The sequence below is a fragment of the Pelodiscus sinensis genome, chromosome 10 (assembly GCF_049634645.1).
Source record: "Pelodiscus sinensis isolate JC-2024 chromosome 10, ASM4963464v1, whole genome shotgun sequence".
In the NCBI taxonomy this organism is placed as follows: domain Eukaryota; kingdom Metazoa; phylum Chordata; order Testudines; family Trionychidae; genus Pelodiscus; species Pelodiscus sinensis.
Window position 1 is genome coordinate 29,263,413 of NC_134720.1, and position 23,026 is coordinate 29,286,438.

Here is a 23,026-nt window from a genome sequence, read left to right on the forward strand (position 1 = left end):
TCAATTAATATTCCATTTGAGTATGAATAAGAATGTAGAAAACAGATTATGATTAAGGAAAAAATAATTAGATAGTCTTACTGTATTGTAATTTTTTTCTCAGGTTCAAGAAATGATTGCACAAATTCGAGATGTTTTTATAAAAACGTTAGATGAACTCACCTGGATGGATGCAGAAACCAAAAAGAAAGCAGAACAAAAAGTAAGTGAAAAAAACAAGTTATAATTTGTTTTATAGCCCCGTTGTAAAGAGACTTGTAACTGTTAAATTCACCAAAAAAATCTAATCAGTCTTGCTACTGCATTTATCTTCTATTACTTTAGTTAGATCAGAATAACAACAATCAAATTGGTAAAATGTGGGATTCCTTGTTTAAAAACTACATCCAACTGCATTTTAGTCTCAAGGTCCTTTTCCAGTCAATACAGCTGGTAAGACTCAGACTCTACCACACAGAATTTTTCCAGATCTTAAAAGTGTATCAATCACACATCATAGAGTTTTTAAAGCTTCACATACCACCGTCACAGTTTTCAGATTCGATGGTAATGTCTGATGAGGAAAGGTTAAAAGAAATAAATGTACATAGTTCAACTAATCCATGGGGTCACAATGACCCTGCCTTTCCCATATTGCTGAATAGAAGCAGATCTCAGTTTAGTCCTGATTACATCGGAGGGGGCTCTGGGCAAATCCTGGCACGGAAAAGGTTGAGGACCTTTCGATCCGTGGACAGAAAAGGTTGAGAACCACTGAGCCAAGCTGTGACAAAAAAGGGAGTGAGTATGGGGACGTCTACACCTCGTTATGCCTTGTGGGATGAGGTTTACCGGGGAGGTCGACAAATGCCTTTGATGTTGACCACGGAGCGTCCAGACTACAGCGCTGTGCCAACAAACAGCTGATCGGCACAACGTGGCAGCCATTTTAATTTAAATGAAGCGGTGATTATTTAAATTGCCGCTTCATTTTCCTATGTCTACAAAGGTAATCTACACGGCTCCGTCAACGGAGCCATGTAGTGTAGATGTGTAACGTTACAGATATTGTACTTGAAAGGTATAAAGACCCAGATGGAAAGGAATGATTCACTGGGCTAAATGACTGTAGGAGTAACAGGATGGAATTAAGGAATCATTAGGCTGAATATTCTGAAAAACTCCTGGACAGTGAGATCTGTAGAACAGTCTTCTAAGGGTACTGATAAAGTTCTATTGCTTTAGACATTTAAAACTAGGTTGAATTAAACACTAAACAGACTATAGGAGGCTACCCTTAATTGGCAGGGGAGATAACTAAATGGAACAATAGCTACAGTGGTCAATCCTCTGGGCCACCTAGCCCAGTATCCTGTCTTCTAACAGTGCTAGATACTTCAGAGGGAACAAATAGAACAGGACAATTTAATGAGTGATCCATCCCGTTGTTCAGTCCCAGGTTCTGGCAGTCTGATATTTAAGGCTGAGCATTGTGTTGTCTGGAGCATTGTGTTGTACCCATGATTATCTTGGCTAATGGTCATGGATGGACCTCTCCTCCATGGACTTACGGAATTCTTTTTTGAGCCCAGTTATCCTTTGGCCATAACAACATCCTCTGGCAAGAAGGTCAACATGTTGACTGTGCATGGTGTGAAAAAATGCTTCTTTATTGTGAGTGTCCAAGATGAGGACAGTCTTATATAGTGGCCAGTGCAGGCAATCTAGCCTAACGGCATAATCAGGAGCCAGAGCTGAGGGTCAAATGAGGTCAGGAACTGAAATGAGCCAAGTAGCAGGTAAAGAGAGGTTCAAGGCAGGAGGAGGATGGAAGCAAGGCTAGTGCAAACATAAGCTGTCATATGGGGGAGGAGGGTAGAACAACAAGATCTCTGAGAAGCCAGCAAGCTACTGTGGCTAGCTTAAAAACCAGCCTGCTGGCTTCAGCAGCCAATCAGGTAGTGTGGCTAATCAGGCAGCCTTCTGCCAGCCAGCTGTCCTGATGAAGCTGCTTCCAAACTAGCTTTGATGTGGTCCCTAATTCCTGACACTTAACATTAGTTTCAAACCTGCTCACTATTAATTTCCTTGGGTGAGTCTGGTTCTTCTGTTATGTGATGGGGTCAATAACAATTTTCCTTATTCATTTTTTCCACGGCATCCATGATGTTATAGACCACTATCATATCTGTCCTTAGTCAACTCTTTTTCTAAGCTGAACAGTCTCAGTCTTTTATTCTCTCCTCAGACGGAAGCTGCTCTGTATCCCTAATCATCGTTGTTGTCGCTCTCTGCACCTTTTCTAATTCTAACGTATCTTTTTTGAGACAGATTGACTAAAAATGTACAAAATACTTGTGGTGTGAGCATACCAGGGATTTATACAGTAGTGATCTGATATTTTATGTCTTATCTGTCCCTTTCCTAATGGTTCCTAACATTCTATTTGCATTTTTGACTGCTGCTTTGTGTTTACAGAGAACTACCCAGAGTGACTCCAAAGTCTTTTTGAGTGGTAACAGCTAATTTAGACAGCTTCATTTCGTATGCATAGTTGGGAATATGTGTATTACTTTCCATGTATCAATAATATTTTAGAGCTAGTTGAATTTTTCCTAATTTTGAGTTTTTGAAAGACATTTTTCATCAAATTCTGCCTCCATTTTTTAAAAAAATCCCTGACAATGTTGGGATTTTTCTAACTACAGTTGAACTGAACTGGTCAATTTTTTTAACACATAACATTTTGACAGTTTTCCAAAAAAACCTGAAAAATTCTTGGTCATGTATTCCTGTTTTTTCCTCTTGCTCTACACTCTGCAACATATAAAATAACAGTGTTACTACAACATTAAAGCAGGAGGTTCAAAGCTAGTGTTCCCCAATGAGTTTAACCATGTTTCCCTGCACATTTTGCTTTACATTACTGTCTTTCATTACATGCTTATGCAATGTAGATGCAACAATACAATGTTATATTTATGTACCTCCATGGTCAATAACGAATAATCAGTTACAATCTATATCAACAGTTCAACAATGAAGTAGGTTGGGTGGGTCCAAGAATATTCTTTTAATCAATGTAGTGTACTAAAAACCTATAGTACCCTCTGTGCTGTAATTAGTTATGGATATTATATATATACTCAGCCTCTCCAACCTAAGAAATGTTTGCATGACTGTGGAGATTCAAATGGATGAGCCTTTCACTAACATCATTGCATTTCAAACAAACTAATTAGTATCAGATTCCCAAATGTACTGAGATGAATTACTTATATTGCTATGAATTACTTATATTGCTTATTTCCCAGAATCAGAGCATGACTTACAGACATAGCAGTTAAACTGATGTAACAATTAAATTCATTGTGGGATTTGTATATTAAAAATGTCAGAAAGGGTTGCCAAGAAAGCCTTTACTACCATGAGGGTTTCTATTGCTTCTGGCATCAAATAAAAAAAAAAACTGCTCAGTTACCCAAAGTAATGGACAGTGAATGGGTCTGGGCTGAAAAGCTCGGACCTGGCTTTAAAACAAACCCCTCAATGTACAGTGTGTTCAAATCGAGGGATTTGGTTGAGTTGATGTAGATATAGAAGCCTGCTCAGAAATTTGGATTCAGGTTCAGAAGATTTCTACCTACAAAGGTTTGGGTGTGTTCTGACTCAGGGCTTCAATTTGATCCCATCTCTTCATATAATGAACTCATCCCTGCAGGTGTTAACAAGGTCATTTTGTCTGCTTTGTGTTGAGTGGCACAAATTACAATCATGAATTTAATTTCTGTCTTATAGAAATATCAAATACAATAGGAAAACCTTCCAATCACTGAAATAAATATTCCATTTGAAACTGCTTCTGAGATGTGGGATCTGGCTATGGCATATAGTTTTTCAGAAAAAAACATATGCTAGCATTTCTGTTGAGAGGGGCACATTTTCTGAATTCTTTTAGAGTCATAAAGTAATTAATCATTGGACTTTACAGTCCTGCAGCATAAAAGAAAAGAAAAGAAAAAAATCTCAACAAAATCTAGATACAATGAGCTTGAAGGCTCCTACACAGGTATTTCCAAATAGGTGCCTGTAAAAGCTGATATATTACTAGGATCTGATAATCTCTAAGGTATATCTGTACAGTATTTGGATTGGCATATAATAAAGAAACAATTTAAATATTATTTTGTCCTTTAGGCTACAGCTATTAGAGAGAGAATTGGCTATCCAGATGAAATAATGACTGATAACAACAAGCTGAATAATGAATACCAAGATGTAAGTATCCATAAAATTGTCTTGCAAACAATGATTAGAAAAGACTCTTAAGAACTAGACTGTGATTGTATTACATGCCTATACAGGGATATACAATGTAAGATTTCACCTCTACTCAGGCTACCTAGATCTTGAGTTCAAATGGGCATGAGTTGAAGAGTATGGGTTGCATTTAGGTGCTGCGTTTTCTACCGTCCATATGCAATGTGGCACAGATGGCTGATCCAGCATGGGTACTAGAGTAATTTGCTGCTGTCATACTCCAAGACATGCTCATGGATGGTGCATAGGTGCAGATTCCAATGGAGTTATAGCAGCATAGAATTGCGCTAGTGCCAAGGTGAATCAGGCCCAGTATTTCCACTAACTGTGTGCGAGTTAAACACACCTGTTTTTAAGTTACTGTAGCTTCATGGAATTCAAAGAAGTTGAACCTATTTAGAGTTGAATTTGACCCTTCATTTTTGACCCTGTCTTCAAGTCACTTAAGGTAAACTGTATCTCAGGATGTCTGTTTGCAAAGTGTGGCTCATAATTCTCTTCTACCTTGCCGGGGTATTGTGAGAGTAACTTTCATTAAAGTATGTAAAGCATGTTGAACTCCTCAGATAGAAGGTGATGTTGGAGAGTAAAGTGTTGTTAATATTATTAAAGAAAAGAAAGAGACTCATATTAAAATTCTGCATATCTTGTTAAAATAAACTAAGGGCCTGACCTGGCACACATACTCATGGGCTGTGTCTACCTTGGCACCCTTTTCCGGAAAAGGGATGCTAATGAGACCAGTCGGAATTGCAAAAGCCACGGGGGATTTAAATATCCCCCGCGGCACTTGCATGAACATGGCTGCCGCTTTTTTTCCGTCTCGGGGCTTTGCCGGAGAAAAGCGCCAGTCTAGATGGGATCTTGAGGAAAATAAAGCCTTTTCCGGAAGATCCCCTATTCCTACTTATTCAACTTGCCAGTCTAGACACAGCCAGTCTCTCTTGTTACGCTCAAGTAACAAAATTGTAATATCATTTTTCTTTTCTTTCACCTTTTTTTAGCTGAACTACAAAGAGGAAGAGTACTTTGAGAACATCATTCAAAATTTGTTATTTAGCCAAAGGAAGCGACTGAAGAAACTCAGAGAAAAGGTGGACAAGGAAGAGTATGTATTTTAAATGTCAAGTGTGTTTAAAGTAAATCATAACTGGCTTTTAGTTAAGGGCCTGGGATTGGCCGTACTTCATCTACACTCCTTCTCACCTGCACTCCCCTTTTCATTAGGGCTCAGTTCCACGGAGAACTGTGCCCTAGTGAAATTAGTTTGTTACCATTGCTGAGCATTGGGCAAATTTCTCCATACTATGGGTGCATCTACACTGCACTGCAGGTCGAAATAAGATTCACAATTTGAGCTACGCAAATTGCATATTTTATTTCGAGTTAATTTTGAAATCGCTTACTTCAAAATTTGGCACTATATCCCGAAATAGCATTGCAGTGTGGCTGTAGCCTATGTGATCACTATACTTACATATCCTGAACACAGTGAAAACTAAGTGTTAGCACTTGGACTTGTTTGTTAATCCTAAGTCAGCACAGATGTTATTGAGGATTTATCTTCTCTAGATGTGCTCTCATTAACTGGTGTGTGAAGATAGATATAATTTCAGGAAGAATCAGGTGCCTGAATGTCTAGCAAAACAAGCAAGGTGATTGCATTTATTTAGGTAAAGTGGAAGAATGCTTCATGCATATTGGTAAGTTTTTTGGGAACTTGATCTTGTGAAGTACTGAGTTGAGAATGATACCAGAATAACTGTTTAGGGGCACTGAAATACAATGCAGTTATATTACAAATGCAATCCATTATGTATACATTTACCTTCTAAATATGATCTGGCTGTGAGGCACAGTGAAATCAAGGTTTGTCAACTTAGTTATGCAGAATATGGCATTTAATTACTATACACAGCTTTTGTAAACCTTATAAGAAGTCAGAAAAAGGAATCGGACAAACACTTTAGGTTGGATCTACACCTAAGACTTAGGTTGACTTAGCTACATTGCTCACAGGGTGTGAAAAATTAACACCCTGAGAGATGTACTTAACCTTACTTAAGGCCCAGTATAGACATCACAAGGTCAAAGAAAGAATTCTTCCAGTGATGGCTAGCTACTGCCTCTCAAGGGGCTGGATTTATGACAGGAACAGAAAACCCATTCCATCGCTACAGTAAGTATCTGTACTATAGAGTGGTGTAGCTGAAGTGCTCCTGCTGCTCCCCCCATAGCACTTATAATGCAAATATACCCTTGGAAGTAGAGAAACTAATACAAGTTGTACCTCCCTAAAAGAGAACTCTCTGGCCAGCAACATCTGAGGTCCTGCCAGACCACTGATGTTCCTGGACCACAGAGCCCAGGAACAAGGAGGTTTGATGGCGGGGCAGGAGTGTGGCGGGGGGGTGGGGTGGAGCAGGACAGTGACTTAGCCAAGAGCCATATGTCAGGGAGGCAGGTAGCACAGTGGGGAATTCTGGCCCTTGCAGCTGGGTGGCAGCAGGGCCAGAAGCAGCCATGGATTTCCAGCTCTGGCAATAGCCAGGGGAACTCTGGCCCCAGCCCTGGCCAGGTAGCTCCAGCACTTGCAGTAGCAGCGCCGGCAGCTGGTGGAGTGTTAGCCCAGGGGCATCAGGGCAGAATGGGACATGAGGGGAGGGACCTCCCCTGGTCAGGCAAATCCCCTCATTCAGGAATGGTCAGGTCCCAAGGGTGTAGGATGTGTATAAATAAAGCTAAACAGTGGATATGGCCCTAAATGGTCATGGCAGCCTCCTTTCATCCTGAAGTAGTATTATGATACTTCACTTAGCTCATAATTTAGTGAGCCAGCTTGTAACTACTACAGACTAAAAGCTGTTGATCTAAACATTTACATCTATGCAACTGTCTGAGGTCAGCTAACCAGTACATTTGTTCATAGCCCTCTCCAGCTGGCTCCCTTGCATTGTTCTGTCACCCACTTCTTTTATTATAGTTTTGTTTTCACTCCACTTTTACAATGCAGTGCCCGCTTATCCAGTTCTCTCGCCTGGGCTCCCCTAAACTCGGCTTTCACTAGCATATCTTGAAGGTACAATTTCATTTCAGCCATTAGCTTTAAAAATGTTCCTTGTCCATCCTCTGAGAAAGAAAGTACCTGTTGTGGACTGGATTCAGAGGATGTGATTCACTGGCTGATGCTTCTTCTTGTTTCAGACCAGAGCAAAGTTGCTGACGTTTTTTGTAAATTTTATTTTGTGTTTTCTGATTTAAAGAAATTGCCTAATGCATCTTCAAATTCTTGGTTTTCTCACCCGTTGTGAGATACTGTAATATACTTCATGACTATTTGACCAGACCTGTTCCCTGCTGGTATACGAGGGCTGTTCCACCACTATCTATGGTATAGTGTGTGGGGGGGGGAGGGAGGGTATTCATAATTTGAAATGGCTGGTGTCCATTTTCCACTCAGAGGCTGAAACAAGCAAGTCCTGAATCAGCTCTTTCCCTGGTTCTCCTGGCTATCCCCTTCGCCTGCCAGCACTGTCTACTTTTTTGGCTCCTTAGATTCTTGCAGGACCAACCAGATTATGGCCAGCATGGATCACCACATATAAGGACTGCAGATGTGGTTTGTTTGGTTTATCTTTGCAGCCAGATTATAGTGTTTAGCTCAGCTTTGGCAGAGTCCCAAAAGCCTACAGGTAATCTTTTTCAGCCTGTCACCTCACACTGGGTCCATGGTCATTAGGTATTTTCCGTGTCTCTTTGACCAAGAATGCTGCGTAGCTTAAGCTCCAGGCACCCTTCTTTCACTACATCTTGTTAAAGGCTGAAAGTTGTTTTATGTCTCTGGGACAGTCAGTAAGAAACTCCCAAGCAGTGTAAGACTCAACCAGAATTAAAACCACACTATGTTTAGAAGAGAGAAGAAAACATGCTAACACAAAAACAGCAGCCTGCATGACCCATGTGTCTTTGTATTCACTAAGCTTTAACTTAAGAGATCCACCTCTTAAGTTAGTTACATGAGAGAAATGAAGTTTGACACTCCCAATGAATACATTCTCCTTTCTCCCCTCTAACCACTCATCCAATCAGCCACTCAGAGACTCCCTGTCTTGTGTCCTTATTTTCTTTTATCTAAATCAGAACCCTCAGGATGCTTTCAGGGTTTTTTTTTTTTTAATGCCTTGCTTATCTCACTCAGCTGGTGTTCCTTTTATCAGTGCCTCGCATGTCCAGGCTATTGTCTGTATCACCTATCAAGTTAGAACTGTATTTCTCACATTAAATAAACAATGAGCAGTCCTGTGGCACCTTAGGGCTTGTCTACACTAGGGAGTTATTTCAAAATAACAAGTGGAGCATCCACACTATCAAGCCCATTATTTCGAAATAAGGGGCTGGTTATTTTGAAATAGTGCTTCCTGAGGCTCTAAGTCAAGGTAGTACTTCCACATTAAGGTAGCCTGTCTTGGACTAATTTCGAGGCTCCCCTATAGTGTGAACATGCTATTTCAAAATTATTATTTTGGGAGTTATTATTGTGAAATAAGTTATTTTGATGTAATTTTCTAGTGTTATTTTGATGTAATGCCCCTAGGTACTTGCAAATATATTATATTATAAGCTTTCACAGGTAAAACCCACTTCATCAAATGAGTTGGAGCAGAAATTACAGAATCAAGGGTATATATAACAGCAAAAGATAAACAATCACAATTACTGGTTTTACTGTTCTTTTTTCACATCTTATTACTCTAATGGTTTATTCCCCACTGCAATGGCTGCCTTGTCTCTCGTCTATCTTCACTACCGAGCTTTCATTGTCCAAGCTAGAAGTGTTAGGCTGGATCAAGTTTGGTCTGTCCCTATGCTCTTACAAAGGCCTGGTCTACACCTAAAACTCAGGCTGAAGTAAGTAGGTCACTTAAAGGTGTGAAAAAATAACACCCCCTGAGAAACAGTTAAACCAGGGCTACTCAATTTTGGAAGCTCTGGGGGCCATAATGATACTCACAGCACATGCCGAGGGCTGCAACTTAAGTGAGGTTGCATATACAGGCAAATATATGCAAATAGCTTATTTCACACTGACGGGCATGAATACAAAGATTAAGGCAAGACTATACAACATGCAGACCCCATTTAAGTCAGTTCTGTTGATACTAATAAAAGGCAATATTTACCCAATTTCTACCCATATGACAGAACTTTTAATGAGCAATGACAATCCAGGAATGTAACTACTAAAACACATGTCAAAAGAAAACCATTATATTGACTCACCATTGTGGATCATGTTCCCAGAAGAAGCCATGTTCATAGGATCCCACCTGTGGGCCACATGTTGAGCCCCATGGAAACCCAAACCGCTCCATGGGCCACAAATAAATGGGCCGCAAGCCACATGTTGGGTAGCCCTGAGTTAAACCAACCTATGACCTGGTGTAGTTACTGCTAGGTAGATGGAAGAGCTCTTCCAGCTGCTGTTTCTCAAGGGTGGATTTACTAGCACAGTGGAAAACCCCTCCTGTCACTGTAGCAAGTGTCTATGCTACCGTGGTGTAGCTGCAGCTGTGTTGCTGTTGTGCTTGTAGTGTGTTCATGCATTTAGGCCAGGTCTCCAGTAGAAAATTAGCTCAGCGCTAATGAGTGACCTGGTTAAGCCAATCTAACTAGGGTTGCCAGGTATCCGGTATTGACCCAGACAGTCCGGTATTTTCATCTCCTGTCCGGTTTTAAAAAACAGAAAATACCGGATACCTAAAATGTCCAGTATTTTCTGGTTTTCCCTTGGCCAGGAGGCGAAAATACCAGGTGCTTACCTGGTTCCGCAGGGAACCTGTCTGGCCCAGAGCAGGAAAACAAGATGGCAGACGGCCTCCAGCAGTCTGTTAGGGCCAAAAAGCCTCAAAAGCATTTCTTAAAGGGGCCACGCTGGATTTTTTAAATGTATTTATGTTTGCTCAACAACTTTGATCTCCCCCTTTTTTTTCCCCGATTTTTTTTTTGGCGGGGGGGGAGGGAGAAGGAGAGTGTTTGGTATTTTTGGTTAAACCATCTGGCAATCCTAGATCTAACCCCTGCATAGATAGCGCTAGGTCAATAGAAGAATTATTCCATGGACTGAGTACTGTCCCTTTACTACAGTGATGGGAGATCACCTCCTGTTGCTGCAGTGAGTGTCTACACTGAAGTGATACAGCAGAGTAGCTGCAGCATTTCTAAGGAAGACATAGTCAGTGTATCAGGCAGGACTAACTGCACTGAAGTCAGTGGACAAAACTTGAGTAAGTGAGAGGAGAATCAGGCCTAAAGGATTTCATATATTCACTTTCAGTATTCATTTTATCAAGAATTTCTCTAAGTGTAACACATGAAGCATGAACAGAATAGCTGATCTTTCACACAGTCTGTTTATTGTAATTTAGATGATAGACACTATCACAAGAACTATTATCGAATAGGCCATTAACAATATTATCCTACTAATCCAAAGTCTGTTTGGAAAACTTCAGGTAGAATATTAAAGACTATTTCATAAACCTAATAAAGCAATTAGGGCTATATTCTGGCTTGGAATATATAGGCTCAGCTTGTATTGATGTGAAGCAAAAACCTATCCTCTTACCATAAGCCAGACCCTACACATTGCTGAATGCTGCCTCTAATGTCTCAACCTTCATTAAGTCAAGCTACAGGGCTTGATCCTGACCTTTCTCACATTAATATAACTCCATTGACTTCAGTGAATGTATTCCTGAAATGTATCATCAGTGAGACACAGAATCAGGTCTACAGAGCCAGATTCACTCAAGTGAAGTCAGTGGCATTACATCAGGTCTTTACTTGGCCCATGCACAGAACAGAACATAAATGAACAATACATACAATGAAAAACATCGGTACAAGAAACCATTCTTACTAACAATTTTAAAATCCTCTAGGTGTGTTTTGTATCTACATTGATTCTGCAAACTAAACTTTTACAGGAAAAACTTAAAAAATGAAGAATAGTCTAGTAGCACCTTATAGACTAACAAAACATGTAGATGGTATCATGAGCTTTTGTGGTCAAAACCCACTTCTTCAGATGACCAGAAGTGGGTTTTGCTCAGGAAAGCTCATGATACCATCTACATATCTTGTTAGTCTTTAAGGTGCTGCTAGACTATTTGTTGTTTTTTTAAGTTTTTCTTGTTACAGACTAACTCGGCGACTCCTCTGAAGCTTTTAATCTTTTTCAGTTAGTGAAATCACAAAGTCGGACAACTGTCTCATGATTTTCACATCATGGAATACAACTGTTGAGTTGATAGTAGACAGACGATTTCTGCCAATTATTCCATGTTTCTGTAGTGAGCACCTAGCCATTCTGACCTTCCCAGCCCAATAGCCCCTGTTAGTTCTTTATCATCAAGAGATTATTTGGGCAATTAAATAACAGTTTATTTAAATAAATAAACCCATGTGCAGTGGGCCAGCAGAAGTCCCATGCACCCCTTATGTTCCTGTAGTCTCAGCTCTTCAATAAGACTTAGCTAATGCATACGTCTCCTCTGGCCCTTTGTACAGGTGTGACTATCACCCTTAGCTTCAACAGTGTGAGCTGAACATGTGCCATACTGATAGTGCAGATGCTTCTTCACTTAAGGTCTAGTTCTAGGTGTTAGCTTAGAAAATCATCTTAAGCAGAGTGCCAGGGAAAGGCAGTAAAAAATGGCCCAGACTTCAAGTATTTTTCATAGCGTTGGCCTGACCCTACAAGGGGAGGAGAGATTGTCATGTGCTTAAGGCACAGGACAGAAAGCCAAGAAAACCTGGCTCAGTGACAACCCTCCCATATGACCCTGTGCCTGCAATTCCATTTCTCTTAATGGGAGATAATAATAGTTTCCTACCTCACAAGCATAGTTCATCTATGAGGCCCCAAGATACAGTGAGGAGCAGTACTGAAATGCTTGTAAAGCAAATTGATTTCAGTTTAAAGGAATTCAGTGTGCTTAGCACACTGCAGCCTCAGTTCCTTTTAGACAGGAATACTCTAATAGTAAATAAGGACTCCGTGCTGTGGTCTTACAGAGGTACACTTCTCATTGGTTTGATTGGAAGATTTGCCCTGTCAGGATTCCAGTGAGGTCAGTCAGGGCCAAGAGTCAGTCAGGCAAATTCAGGGCTGGGAGCAGCAGGGGGAGTTCATAGTCAAAATCTGAGTCAGTCCATGAGTCCAAATCATGCTGAGGTCAAGCCAGGATTTCAAAAGCAAGAATCAGACCAATCATAGCAGCCATGGAAGAAGGCTGTTGCCTAAACATTGCCTGGAACACCCCTTGGATTGATTTAGGTCAGGGAGCCAATCAGGAGCTATAGGACTGTAGTCTGTCCAGGTTAAACATTCCGGCTGCATATAGACTAGCAAGTTTTTCTGCAAAAGCAATTGCTTTTGCGGAAAAACTTACCAGCTGTATACACTGGCCGCTTGATTTTGCGCAAAAGCACTGACGTTCTACTGTCCGAAATCAGTGCTTCTTGCGCAAATGCTTTGACGTTCCCGTTCGGGCAAAAGCCCTTTTCCGGAAATGCTTTTGCGCAAAAGGGCCAGTGTAGACAGCTGAAAACTGTTTTGCACCAAAAAAAGCCCCAATGGAGAAAATGGTGATCGGGGCTTTCTTGCACAAAACCGCATCTAGATTGGCATGGACGCTTTTCTGCAAAAAGTGCTTTTGTGGAAAAGCGTCCATGCCAATCTAGATGCTCTTTTCTGCAAATGCTTTTAACGGAAAAACTTTTCCGTTAAAAGCATTTGTGGACAATCATGCCAGTCTAGACGTAGCTTCCATGATCTGGGTCCCCCATGAAGCACAGGTTAGTTACAGTTGCTGGGGAGGGAGGTGGTCTGGAGTAGCTAGCTGGTTAGTAATTGTACAAAACTGGGTTCTAGACCTCGGAGGGCCTTTTATGCATGTGCAATGAGAGAGGATTAGATCCGCTCTCTACATTTCTGGACTTATAGCTGATGACAGATTTTGAAAACATTGACTTATAAGGACCATAAACACAATTTTAATGAATCATAAATGTTCTGAAATAATAATAATCTACTTGTATATAGCACTACTTGAAGATCTTCGGTCTGGATTCATCAAGATGTTTTTGTGTTTGCTATTTTGCCAGTGAAATTTTCTAGTGCCAGTAAAAGGAAATCTAAATACTGTCAGTAACTGGTGAAGGAGAAGATCATTTTCCAGGTCTGTTCCCATGCCCAGTTGAGATTTCTGTTAATTGTATTTCTAACTAGACTTCATGTGTGTTTTCTATAGGTGGATAAGTGGGGCTGCTGTCGTCAATGCCTTTTATTCTGCAAGCAGGAACCAGATAGGTAAGATTTGCTAGCACACTGGAGGTACAAGTTTTAAAAGCCTGGTTTTAGTTTTTATACCCTGAAAGTGAAATGCACCCAGTAACCTCTGGACTGAAAAAGGCCCTCAATGTGGCAGAACCATGGAGGTTTCATTATTTGGGGAGTAGGTGATAGTGACGCTCTCACATGCAGATGAGGATTCCACATCTTCTGTGCATGAAAGAACTGGAAAATGAGCAAGCTCTGCATAGGTCAGCAAGGAAGAGAGCTTGGACTTTAGCTGTGGAAAGGAAAGAAGTGTGGTGTGTGGGTCAAAGATTACATGCCACAAATCTTGCCTTAGGGGAGGCACAGGAGTTGCCGTAACAGAGGGACAGTAGCTTGAGCTGCCCAGAGTTCTGTCTGTAGGGGTGCATTCTGTTCCTCACAACTCCTCCATAGCTCCATCACACAAAACCAATTTACTCTGCCTTTGTTTGGGACAGAGTATTTCTCCCAGATGAATAATGCAAGTATGGACTTACTGAATGGAGTCCTTACAGTCCCTTAACAACTCTCTTTGGGTGTGTCTAAACTACATGGCTCCGTCGATGGAGCCATGTAGATTAGGCTGATCAGCAGAGGGAAATGAAGCCGCGATTTAAATAATCGCGGCTTCATTTAAATTTAAATGGCTGCCGCACTGAGCCGACAAACAGCTGATCAGCTGTTTGTCGGCTCAGCGCGCTAGTCTGGAGGCTCCCGTGCCGACCTGAAAGCCCTTTATCGACCTCCCCATTATGCCTCGTAGGATGAGGTTTACCGGGGAGGTCGATAAAAGGCTTTCATGTCGACAGGGGAGCATCCAGACTGCCCCGATCTGCCGACAAACAGCTGATCGGCAGAGCAGGTCAGCCATTTAAATTTAAATGAAGCCGCGATTATTTAAATCATGGCTTCATTTCCCTTTTCCGAACAAACAAATCTACATGGCTCCATCGACAGAGCCATGTAGTCTAGACGTACCCTTTATGTCCTCATTATGGGGCATAAATCTCCCACCCTTATGCTCATGGAGAGGTATCCTCTCCTGGGACTATTCTCTTCTAATCAATAGGGATACTCTGAGAGAAATATCCTTTTGGCAAGATAACAGAATGCAGTCCTATGTTAAATCATCTTGAAATATGAGTATAGCTCACTGTAGCCTGTAAGAAGATCTGTTTACACTGGAATAGGCTCAAGAGACGTGTCATTATTTTACTTAAAGCTGAATTCATAATGCACATTCTCTAAAGTACGGCTCTTTAAAATCTTGTTCAATCTAAGGGCTCCTTGGTTCCTGTTTTTGTTAAACATGTGTCATCTGTCAGATGACCCAAAGCTCCTGGTTTGTCACAGGTTTCATCTTTATTTAATTCTGGTTTCTTTTGTACTGGGGGCAAAAACAAACAAAAATATCAACCTGGCAGATTAAACCCAGTACAAAAACAGCTTAAAGAAGAGAAAAAGACACAGTAATAATCAGAGAGCTTTAGTAACACTTTTGGGTATAGCTACAAACCATGCAGTGTCTGACTATCAAGACCTGCCATGGGTATACATAATTTCAAAATAGAAGAGAAACAACAAAAAGATGACAAATTATTTTTAAATATGGAAAAATAGCCTATGATTGAAGAAAAATAGCCTATGGCTGATAATATAGTAATAGTGAGAAAACCTTCGAGCTCCTACCCCCCATAGGACAACAACATACTTGGCACCAATGCAGACGCTTTCATCCAGAGATCTCAAAGCTCTTTACAAACATTAATCTCAGAGAGGTAGTCATGTTAGTCCGTAACTTTAAAAAAACTTTAAAAACGAGTGGCTCTCTAGCACCTTAGAGACTAACGATATATATATAATATCAGGAGCTTTCATAAGCACAGTCCACTTCTTCAGATGAGTGGAGCATATTTACAAACATTAGTTATTCTTCATAATATGCCTATGTCATAGGTGCAGTAAGTATTATTATCCTTATTTTATAGAAATTTAGAAACATTGAAGTACAGGAAGTTGAAGGGCTTCCCCTCTGCCACCCAGGATACGTCTTCACTGGAACACTATTTCGGGATACCGGAGTATTCCAAGTATCAGAAGGGTAGCCATGTTAGTCTGAATCTGCAAGAACAACAAGAAGTCCTGTGGCACCTTATAGGCTAACAGATTTATTGGAGTATAAGCTTTTGTGGGCAAAGATCCACTTCGTCAAATGCATGTCTGACGAAGTGGGTCTTTGCCCACGAAAGCTTATGCTCCAATAAATCTATTAGTCTATAAGGTGCCACAGGACTTCTCGTTGTTCTCGGAGTATCCCAAAATAGCTATCCCGTCTCTTCACAGCATGCCTGTTATTTCGGGCTTACTATTCCAATGTCCCTGTAAACCTCATTCTATGCAGAGTAAGGGATATTTCAGAATAGTGCTTTATTTTGAAATTTGGCACTGTGTAAACAGCACCAAATGACAAAATAAGCTATTTCGAAATAGCATTGAAATAAGACTCGCAATTTGCAAAGCTCAAATTGCATATCTTAGTTTGAGTTACGGAGCTCCAGAAATGAGTGGCACATCCAGAGATGAGTGGCAATATCAGAACTTCAAATCCCAGCCCTACTGCTGTGCCCTTACTTTTATGTATTGGTTTAATTCACAGGTGGAAGATCTTGGGGCACAGAATCTGCTCCATTCTGCTCCCTTTACACTATTCAGGAAATTATTCATAAGGCCCCTGCTGGAGTTTCCTCCAGCAAGGAAAAAGCTGCAGTAGGTGCAGAGCAGATGTAGCCAGCATTTCTGCCTCCTTCCACAACCCCTCGTGCAAGAGGGCTAGGGCACATCAGCGCCAATGAGGATGAGGAAGAAGACTGGGATGGGTGGGGCATTCTGGAAGCCTTAGGCAGCAAGTAAGAACATCCCCAGCCTGTATTGAAGTTGTGGAGAAACTAACTATCACCCTAATAATGCCTTCACCCTGCTTTGCCTAGGTGGGTGCAGAAGAGGGCCTGAACCCTTGTGTCTATTTCAATACAAGTGCCTGTTATTTCTGCTTTTTTCATCTTGGTGCCCCTGTGCAGTACCTTGCTTCATATGGGACACCACAACATAAGAACACAAGAATAGCCATACCGAGTCAGACCAATGGTCTATCTAGCCCAGTATCCCGTTTTCCAACAGTGGCCAATGCCAAGTGCCCATGAAGGAATGAGCAGAACAGGGAATCATGAAATGGTCCATTTCCTGTTGCCCATTCCCAGCTTCTAACAAACAGAGGCTAGGGACACCCATCCCTACCCATCCTGGATAATAGCCAAGGCTCGCCGAACCATGGTGAGCCCCGCTTGCCAGCCATGCTGTCCGGCGATCTGCGCATGCGCAGATCGCCTGAACCCAGCTCTTCTGAGTTACAATCTACTTGCCACGAGCGAGTAGATTGTATTATTTGTCGAGCCCTGATAATAGCTCTGTGAATTTATCTAGCTCTCTTTTGAACACTGTTAAAGCCCTTGTCTTCACAATATCCTCTGTCAAGGAGTTCCATGGGCTGACTCTGCCCGTGTGAAGAAATATTTCCTTTTGTTTGTTTTAAACCTGCTACCTATTCAAACACTTCCATTTTAAAATATGTAGGTGAGGCTCATCAGGGGATAAATTTTCTGTTCATATTCAAAAACAAATTGATTTTGTAGCACATCCTGCTACCCAAGCACAGTGGTGCTCAATAAGGGGTATGCATACCCAAGGGGGTATGCAGATGTCTTCTGGGGGCCCGTCAACTCCTCTAGCTATTTTCTTAGTTTTACAACAGCCTACCTAAAAAGCACTAGTGATGTTAGTACAAACTGCTTTATAGTCTATTTACTGAAGTGTAATTACAATATTTGATTAGATGGATTGTGCTAAATATTTGCATGAAGATTTGAAACTATGCCATACTCACCAGTTTTCGGGTTTCATCCCACACTTGAAACTCAGATAATGTTTGCTCTCAAGTATTTCCAGTTAATCTCAGTGAATTTTTGTCTTTAAATTGAAATCGTGAAATTTGCAGTTTTGCACTGCATCAAGTGAGTGCCCCTTTGCCATAGTAGAGTTTTTTCAACATGAAATGAGGAGGGATAGAGTTCAAACCACACAGATTGAAACCAACTATGCATGCTCACCCAAATGTAAACAAAGCAAAAGTGCCACACACTAATTATCTAACTAGAAATCAGAGTTCAAACAAACAGAAAGCAATGGGCAATATGCAATAACCACAGTAAGGGCCTAACACAGACAAAACTCCATGGACTCCACTGACCAGTTGTACTTGGGTAAGGCTGCAGAATAAGGCCAGTGGTGTTGAGGTCAAATAAACATTTTGAAAGTATCTTTCAACATGCAGTATAAAATTCTACTCACACAGCTTTGTTTAAAATAGCTTTTGCTTAGTAATCAGTGGAACAGGAGTCATGGTTTGGATGACTGACACTAAATATGAGCCATAGATTCTTATCTCATCCTTGAGCGATGTCATGCACTTTATAATTAAAGCAGCATGATCTTTAAAGTTGATAGCTTAGTAACATTTAAGGAGATTTCTTCTAAAGCAGAGCTTTCCACACCATGCTTAGAGAATTTAGGGCTCTGTTCTGGAGCTTCAGTACAGCTAAGGGCTGGGGTGGTATGGTTCTACATAGTCCCAGAAGGACTTCTGGAAGGCACTCTGCCTTAAAGAGAATTTTCCCTAAGCCAGCAATGGGCAACCCAGACTGGTGAGTGGGCCACATGATTCCAGTGGTGGGCAACCTGCAGCCTCTGTCACTTTTCCCCCATGTGGCCACGGAGGAACTGGAGTCTCACACTTCCTACTCCTCCCCAGCACTTTTGGAGCACCATGAATCTGCTGGCTGCCCACAGCCTAAAATGTTGGCTGTGGAGGAGACTGCTGGGAATAGCTCACTGCTACGGCCCTTCAGGAGGCACACCACAGAACCCTTTCTGTTGATGGGTATATGGGAAAAAGAAGGTGAAACTAGAGTTACCCGAGGCCCTATTGAAATCCAGATTTTGTTATCTAAATGGAGTCATTGAATCGGTAACTCTGATAAGAAAATGTGTAAAAATCCATTTTAGCATGAGTGTGGATGGGGTGTCAGATGGGTAAACAAACTGAACTAATAGTCCTGGAGGCAGAAAAGTTAAGTCCCAGGCTGTCCAGGAATCTGACAGAGCATGAACTCAGTAAGGGTATGTCTACACTACCACCCTAGTTCGAACTAGGGTGGTTAATGTAGGCAACCGGAGTTGCAAATGAAGCCCGGGATTTGAATTTCCCGGGCTTCATTTGCATATTGCCGGGCGCCGCCATTTTTAAATGTCCGCTAGTTCGGACTCCGTGCCTGCGGCATGAACTAGGTAGTTCGGATTAGGCTTCCTATTCCGAACTACCGTTACTCCTCGTGGAACGAGGTGTACTGGTAGTTCGGAATAGGAAGCCTAATCCGAACTACCTAGTTCGTGCCGCATGTAGCCACGGGCACAGAGTCCGAACTAGCGGACATTTAAAAATGGCGGCGCCCGGCAATATGCAAATGAAGCCCGGGAAATTCAAATCCCGGGTTTCATTTGCAACTCCGGTTGCCTACATTAACCACCCTAGTTCGAACTAGGGTGGTAGTGTAGACATACCCTAACAGAATAAGAACGAAACCAACCGTGAGAAGTTTGCGTGGGTCTTCCTTCATCCAGCCCCAGTATATACATGGGATTTTAAAAAAAGAGGATCTTTTTATGGTTCACATGGTGGAGGAGGGCTGAGACTCATGTGATGTGGGTTCCATTCCTGGTCCTGTCCAAGCGAGGGCTTTACAGGTGCCACTCTCTAGTCATCGATGCTGTTATGTATGGATTTGAGCAAACATCTTGAGAGTAGCCTCCTCTGGCTGTTATCCAGACCATTGGGGAGCTATGTCATCCTTGCCCCACAATATGGGGTGCCTACCAGTGCTTGCATGTTATAGCTTCCAACCTGGACTGTTCACAAATAGCTTTCCAGAGTGCAGATCACTCCCAAGATACATTCGTGTAACTGCAGCCTGACATTCTCACCAGCTATCATTGTACTACACGGGTGACCCTGACATACTCCCCATCTCAGGTTTTTCCCTAGAAATGTGTGTCTTGTAATGCCCAGCTGGACAGGCCAAATATATTAAGTCACTTATTCCTTTAAAGCAATAAAATACAACAAGTTGCCACCTTAAATGGAATTACCTGGACACTTCAACACATCAGAAAAAACAATAAAACAAGTTTATTAACTCAAAGAGATGGATTTTAAATTAGTTCAAGTGAGGAAGCATAAGAATTAGAAAAGGTTAAAATAAAACTAAAGATAAAAGACTGTCAAGGGCCTAATTTAACAATCTATATTAGATCCAAGCAAAGTTTCTCACCACTTGCTGCCAGCAATATTACTGACCAACATCTAGGTCAGGATCCCACGGGTACAATGAGTGAGATGGACAGAGAGAGAGAGAAGAGAGATGTGCTTTGGGGGTCTTTGCCTCTCCTTTTATAGTTTGAGTCCCCCTCTTGAAAAGCATTTCTAGCTGAGACCCAAGAAACAAAGAGTCTATCTGTAAGGATGTTCCCTGCTGGGGGGTTTTCATCTGCGTATGCTCACATGAACGTTTCCTTTTGTTTCTCCCTTTTTGCTAGATGACTCTGTTTACAGGTTAAATGCAAACTAAGGTAAACAGACACTCCTTTGTTCAAGACAAGTCAGTTTGATGCTATGTGAATCTGAACATGTATTTTAATATCATAAAGGGGGAAGTTTATAACTTTACACATAATGCTGTTGCACACATTTTTACCATATTTCTGATCAGCAAGTTATGAGTTTTCAGATGACACCTCACAAGGCATGCCTTGTACAAATATTATTACAGTAGTGTATAGGCTGTGAATAGAGGTGTGCATTCTGTCACATGTCTCCATAGGAATACAATCAGCTGATGCTTTGTTTGATATTGTCCAGTTTTGCCAATAGTTGCCACAAAGTTGCTGCTGTGTCAATAGTTTGGCTGCATCTAGACTGGCAAGATTTTGCCGCCTGTCTACACTGGCCGTGAGTATTTGCGCAAGAACACTGACTTTGTACTGTACAAAATCAGTGGTTCTTGCGCAAATACTCTGACGCTCCCACTCAGGGATAAGCCTTCTTGCGCAAGAGGGCCAGTGTAGACAGCCAAGTTAATTTCTTGCGCAAGAAAGCCCGATGGCTAAAATGGCCATCAGAGCTTTCTTGCGCAAGAGAGCGTCTACACTGGCACGGATGCTTTTGTGCAAAAGCATCCGTTCCAGTATTGACGCTCTCTTGCACAAATACTTTTAACAAAAAAACTTTTCACAAAAACTTTTCACAAAATCATGCCAGTCTAGATGCAGCCTTTGCCATTTCTATTGCATTTCCTGAAAATATTTAATATCAAAGCCCTTGGACATTATTTCTATAAGAAAAATTAAGGTGATATATCAATTTGCTAATTATTCATAGTAAGCAGCATTAATCGACATATACTGTGTTTTTTTTATTTTGCCTTTTTAATATTTTCTAATTCCTCCTCCCTGATCTGGAGGAAGAAAGTGAACCAATCTAGGATTTATAGCAAAATACTGAATGAGTCTGTTTTCTCTATTCTCCCTGTGGAAAAGTTGTCTACTAATTCCCCACTCCTGTTATACTGTAGTTCCACAACCCTACCATTTACAACAGGAATTAACCCCTTGTAGTCTGGAGAGCCCCAGTAGAACAAGAATCTGCCTCAAATACAAAACAGAACAGAATTTTCTAATTCATATTCGAGGGAAACAAGTTTGTAAAGATTTTTAATGAGTCATAGTTAAAGAAAACATCACAATCGAAACATGAATTTTATTTATTCATTTATTTATTTTTGTAATTGCTTCTCTGTTGATGGCTCAGAGAAATGAATACAGAACTGTCTGAAAGGATCCCCTTTGGCCCAAATATTCCCTTATGCATGTAGGATGTGAAAGGTTAACCAGTAAGCATCACCCTTAAAGGGTGCCTGCCACACACAGGGGCACTCCAGCCTTCCTAGAGCAACCACTGTCCACAGCAGGCTCAGGAGTGCCACAAGCAGGGTCTACGCAGGCTGGGCTGGAGCAGCCCCTGCCTACATTGGGGTGGGCACTCCAGCCCAGCCAGGCTGGAGTGCTCCCCCACCTATCCCTTCTTCAATCAGTTAACCCGATAAAGATTACATTTAATACTTAACTAGTTACACAGGGTTTTACATCCCTATACGCATGGAACTTATTCATATTGGTTCTCACAGAACCATTTCATATCGTTTGCTGAAAGAATAAAGTCTTGTGTCTGATCATAACTACTTGTGGGGCCTTGGTCAAATAATTTAATTACTCACTTGTTGTGGTCTCTGACATCACTAGGTGTTGTGAGGATTGATTAACTTAGCTAGAGTGGTCTGCGAGTGACAAATAGCTAAGTACTACTACTTCTTTGTGCTGCATATAACAATGAAGACCCAGTACCAGTTGTGAGTTTCTGAGGCTATGTCTAGACTACAGAAAAGATCTACGCTGTGACAGTCAATCTTCCAGTGTTTGATTTAGTGGGCCTAGTAAAGACCCGCTAAATCAAATACTGAAGGTGCTCCCATTGATGCCAGAACTCCTAATCCTCGCAAGGAGTAAGATAAGTTGATAGGAACATTTCTTCCATTGACCTCCTACTGTGAGGATGGCACTGAAGCTTGACTTAAGGTATGTCAACTCCAGCTATATTTTCACATAACTGGAATTGCATACCTTGAGCTGACCTTCAACTGTACTGTAGACTTGGCCTGAGCAAATGTTTGAAGGGATGTTTCCCTTTGCCCCATTTTTTTTTTTTTTGGTCATTTATCTTCTGTTCCCACACAGCTTCCCATATAGAAATATATTTACCTTTGATGTTGTATTTGATGGCAAACAGTTTGCTTTCCTCGCTGAAGCTCATGTACATGATTCTGTAATAAAGTACATTTCTTGTCAGGGATCCAATATGAATAAATTACTTAGTAAAGTTGAGTGCACGTAACAGTGAAACAGTAGTATATTGTGTTTTCTTCCTTTACAGTCTTTCCTGCAGGAATTTTGCAGCCACCTTTCTTCAGTGCCTCTCAAGCCAAATCATTGAATTACGGTGGCATTGGTATGGTCATTGGCCATGAAATCACTCATGGATTTGACGACAATGGTAAGGGTCAGGGTTTCTATTGGATAATCCTTCTTGAGAGCATTATATTAGGGACTGCGTATTTTGCAGTT

The 23,026-nt window shown here is 41.3% G+C and overlaps 1 protein-coding gene across 2 annotated transcripts in view; it reads left to right on the forward strand.

Moving 5' to 3' along the window:
• MME (membrane metalloendopeptidase) overlaps positions 1-23,026 on the forward strand; it is an 81,866-nt gene that overhangs the window by 41,195 nt on the left and 17,645 nt on the right. For both annotated transcript variants that reach the window (XM_006123482.4, XM_006123483.4), the window contains exons 14-18: positions 104-202; positions 4,177-4,257; positions 5,304-5,407; positions 13,614-13,672; positions 22,836-22,955. In XM_006123482.4, coding sequence (XP_006123544.1) covers positions 104-202; positions 4,177-4,257; positions 5,304-5,407; positions 13,614-13,672; positions 22,836-22,955 — 463 coding nt within the window. The remainder of the gene's footprint in view (positions 1-103; positions 203-4,176; positions 4,258-5,303; positions 5,408-13,613; positions 13,673-22,835; positions 22,956-23,026) is intronic.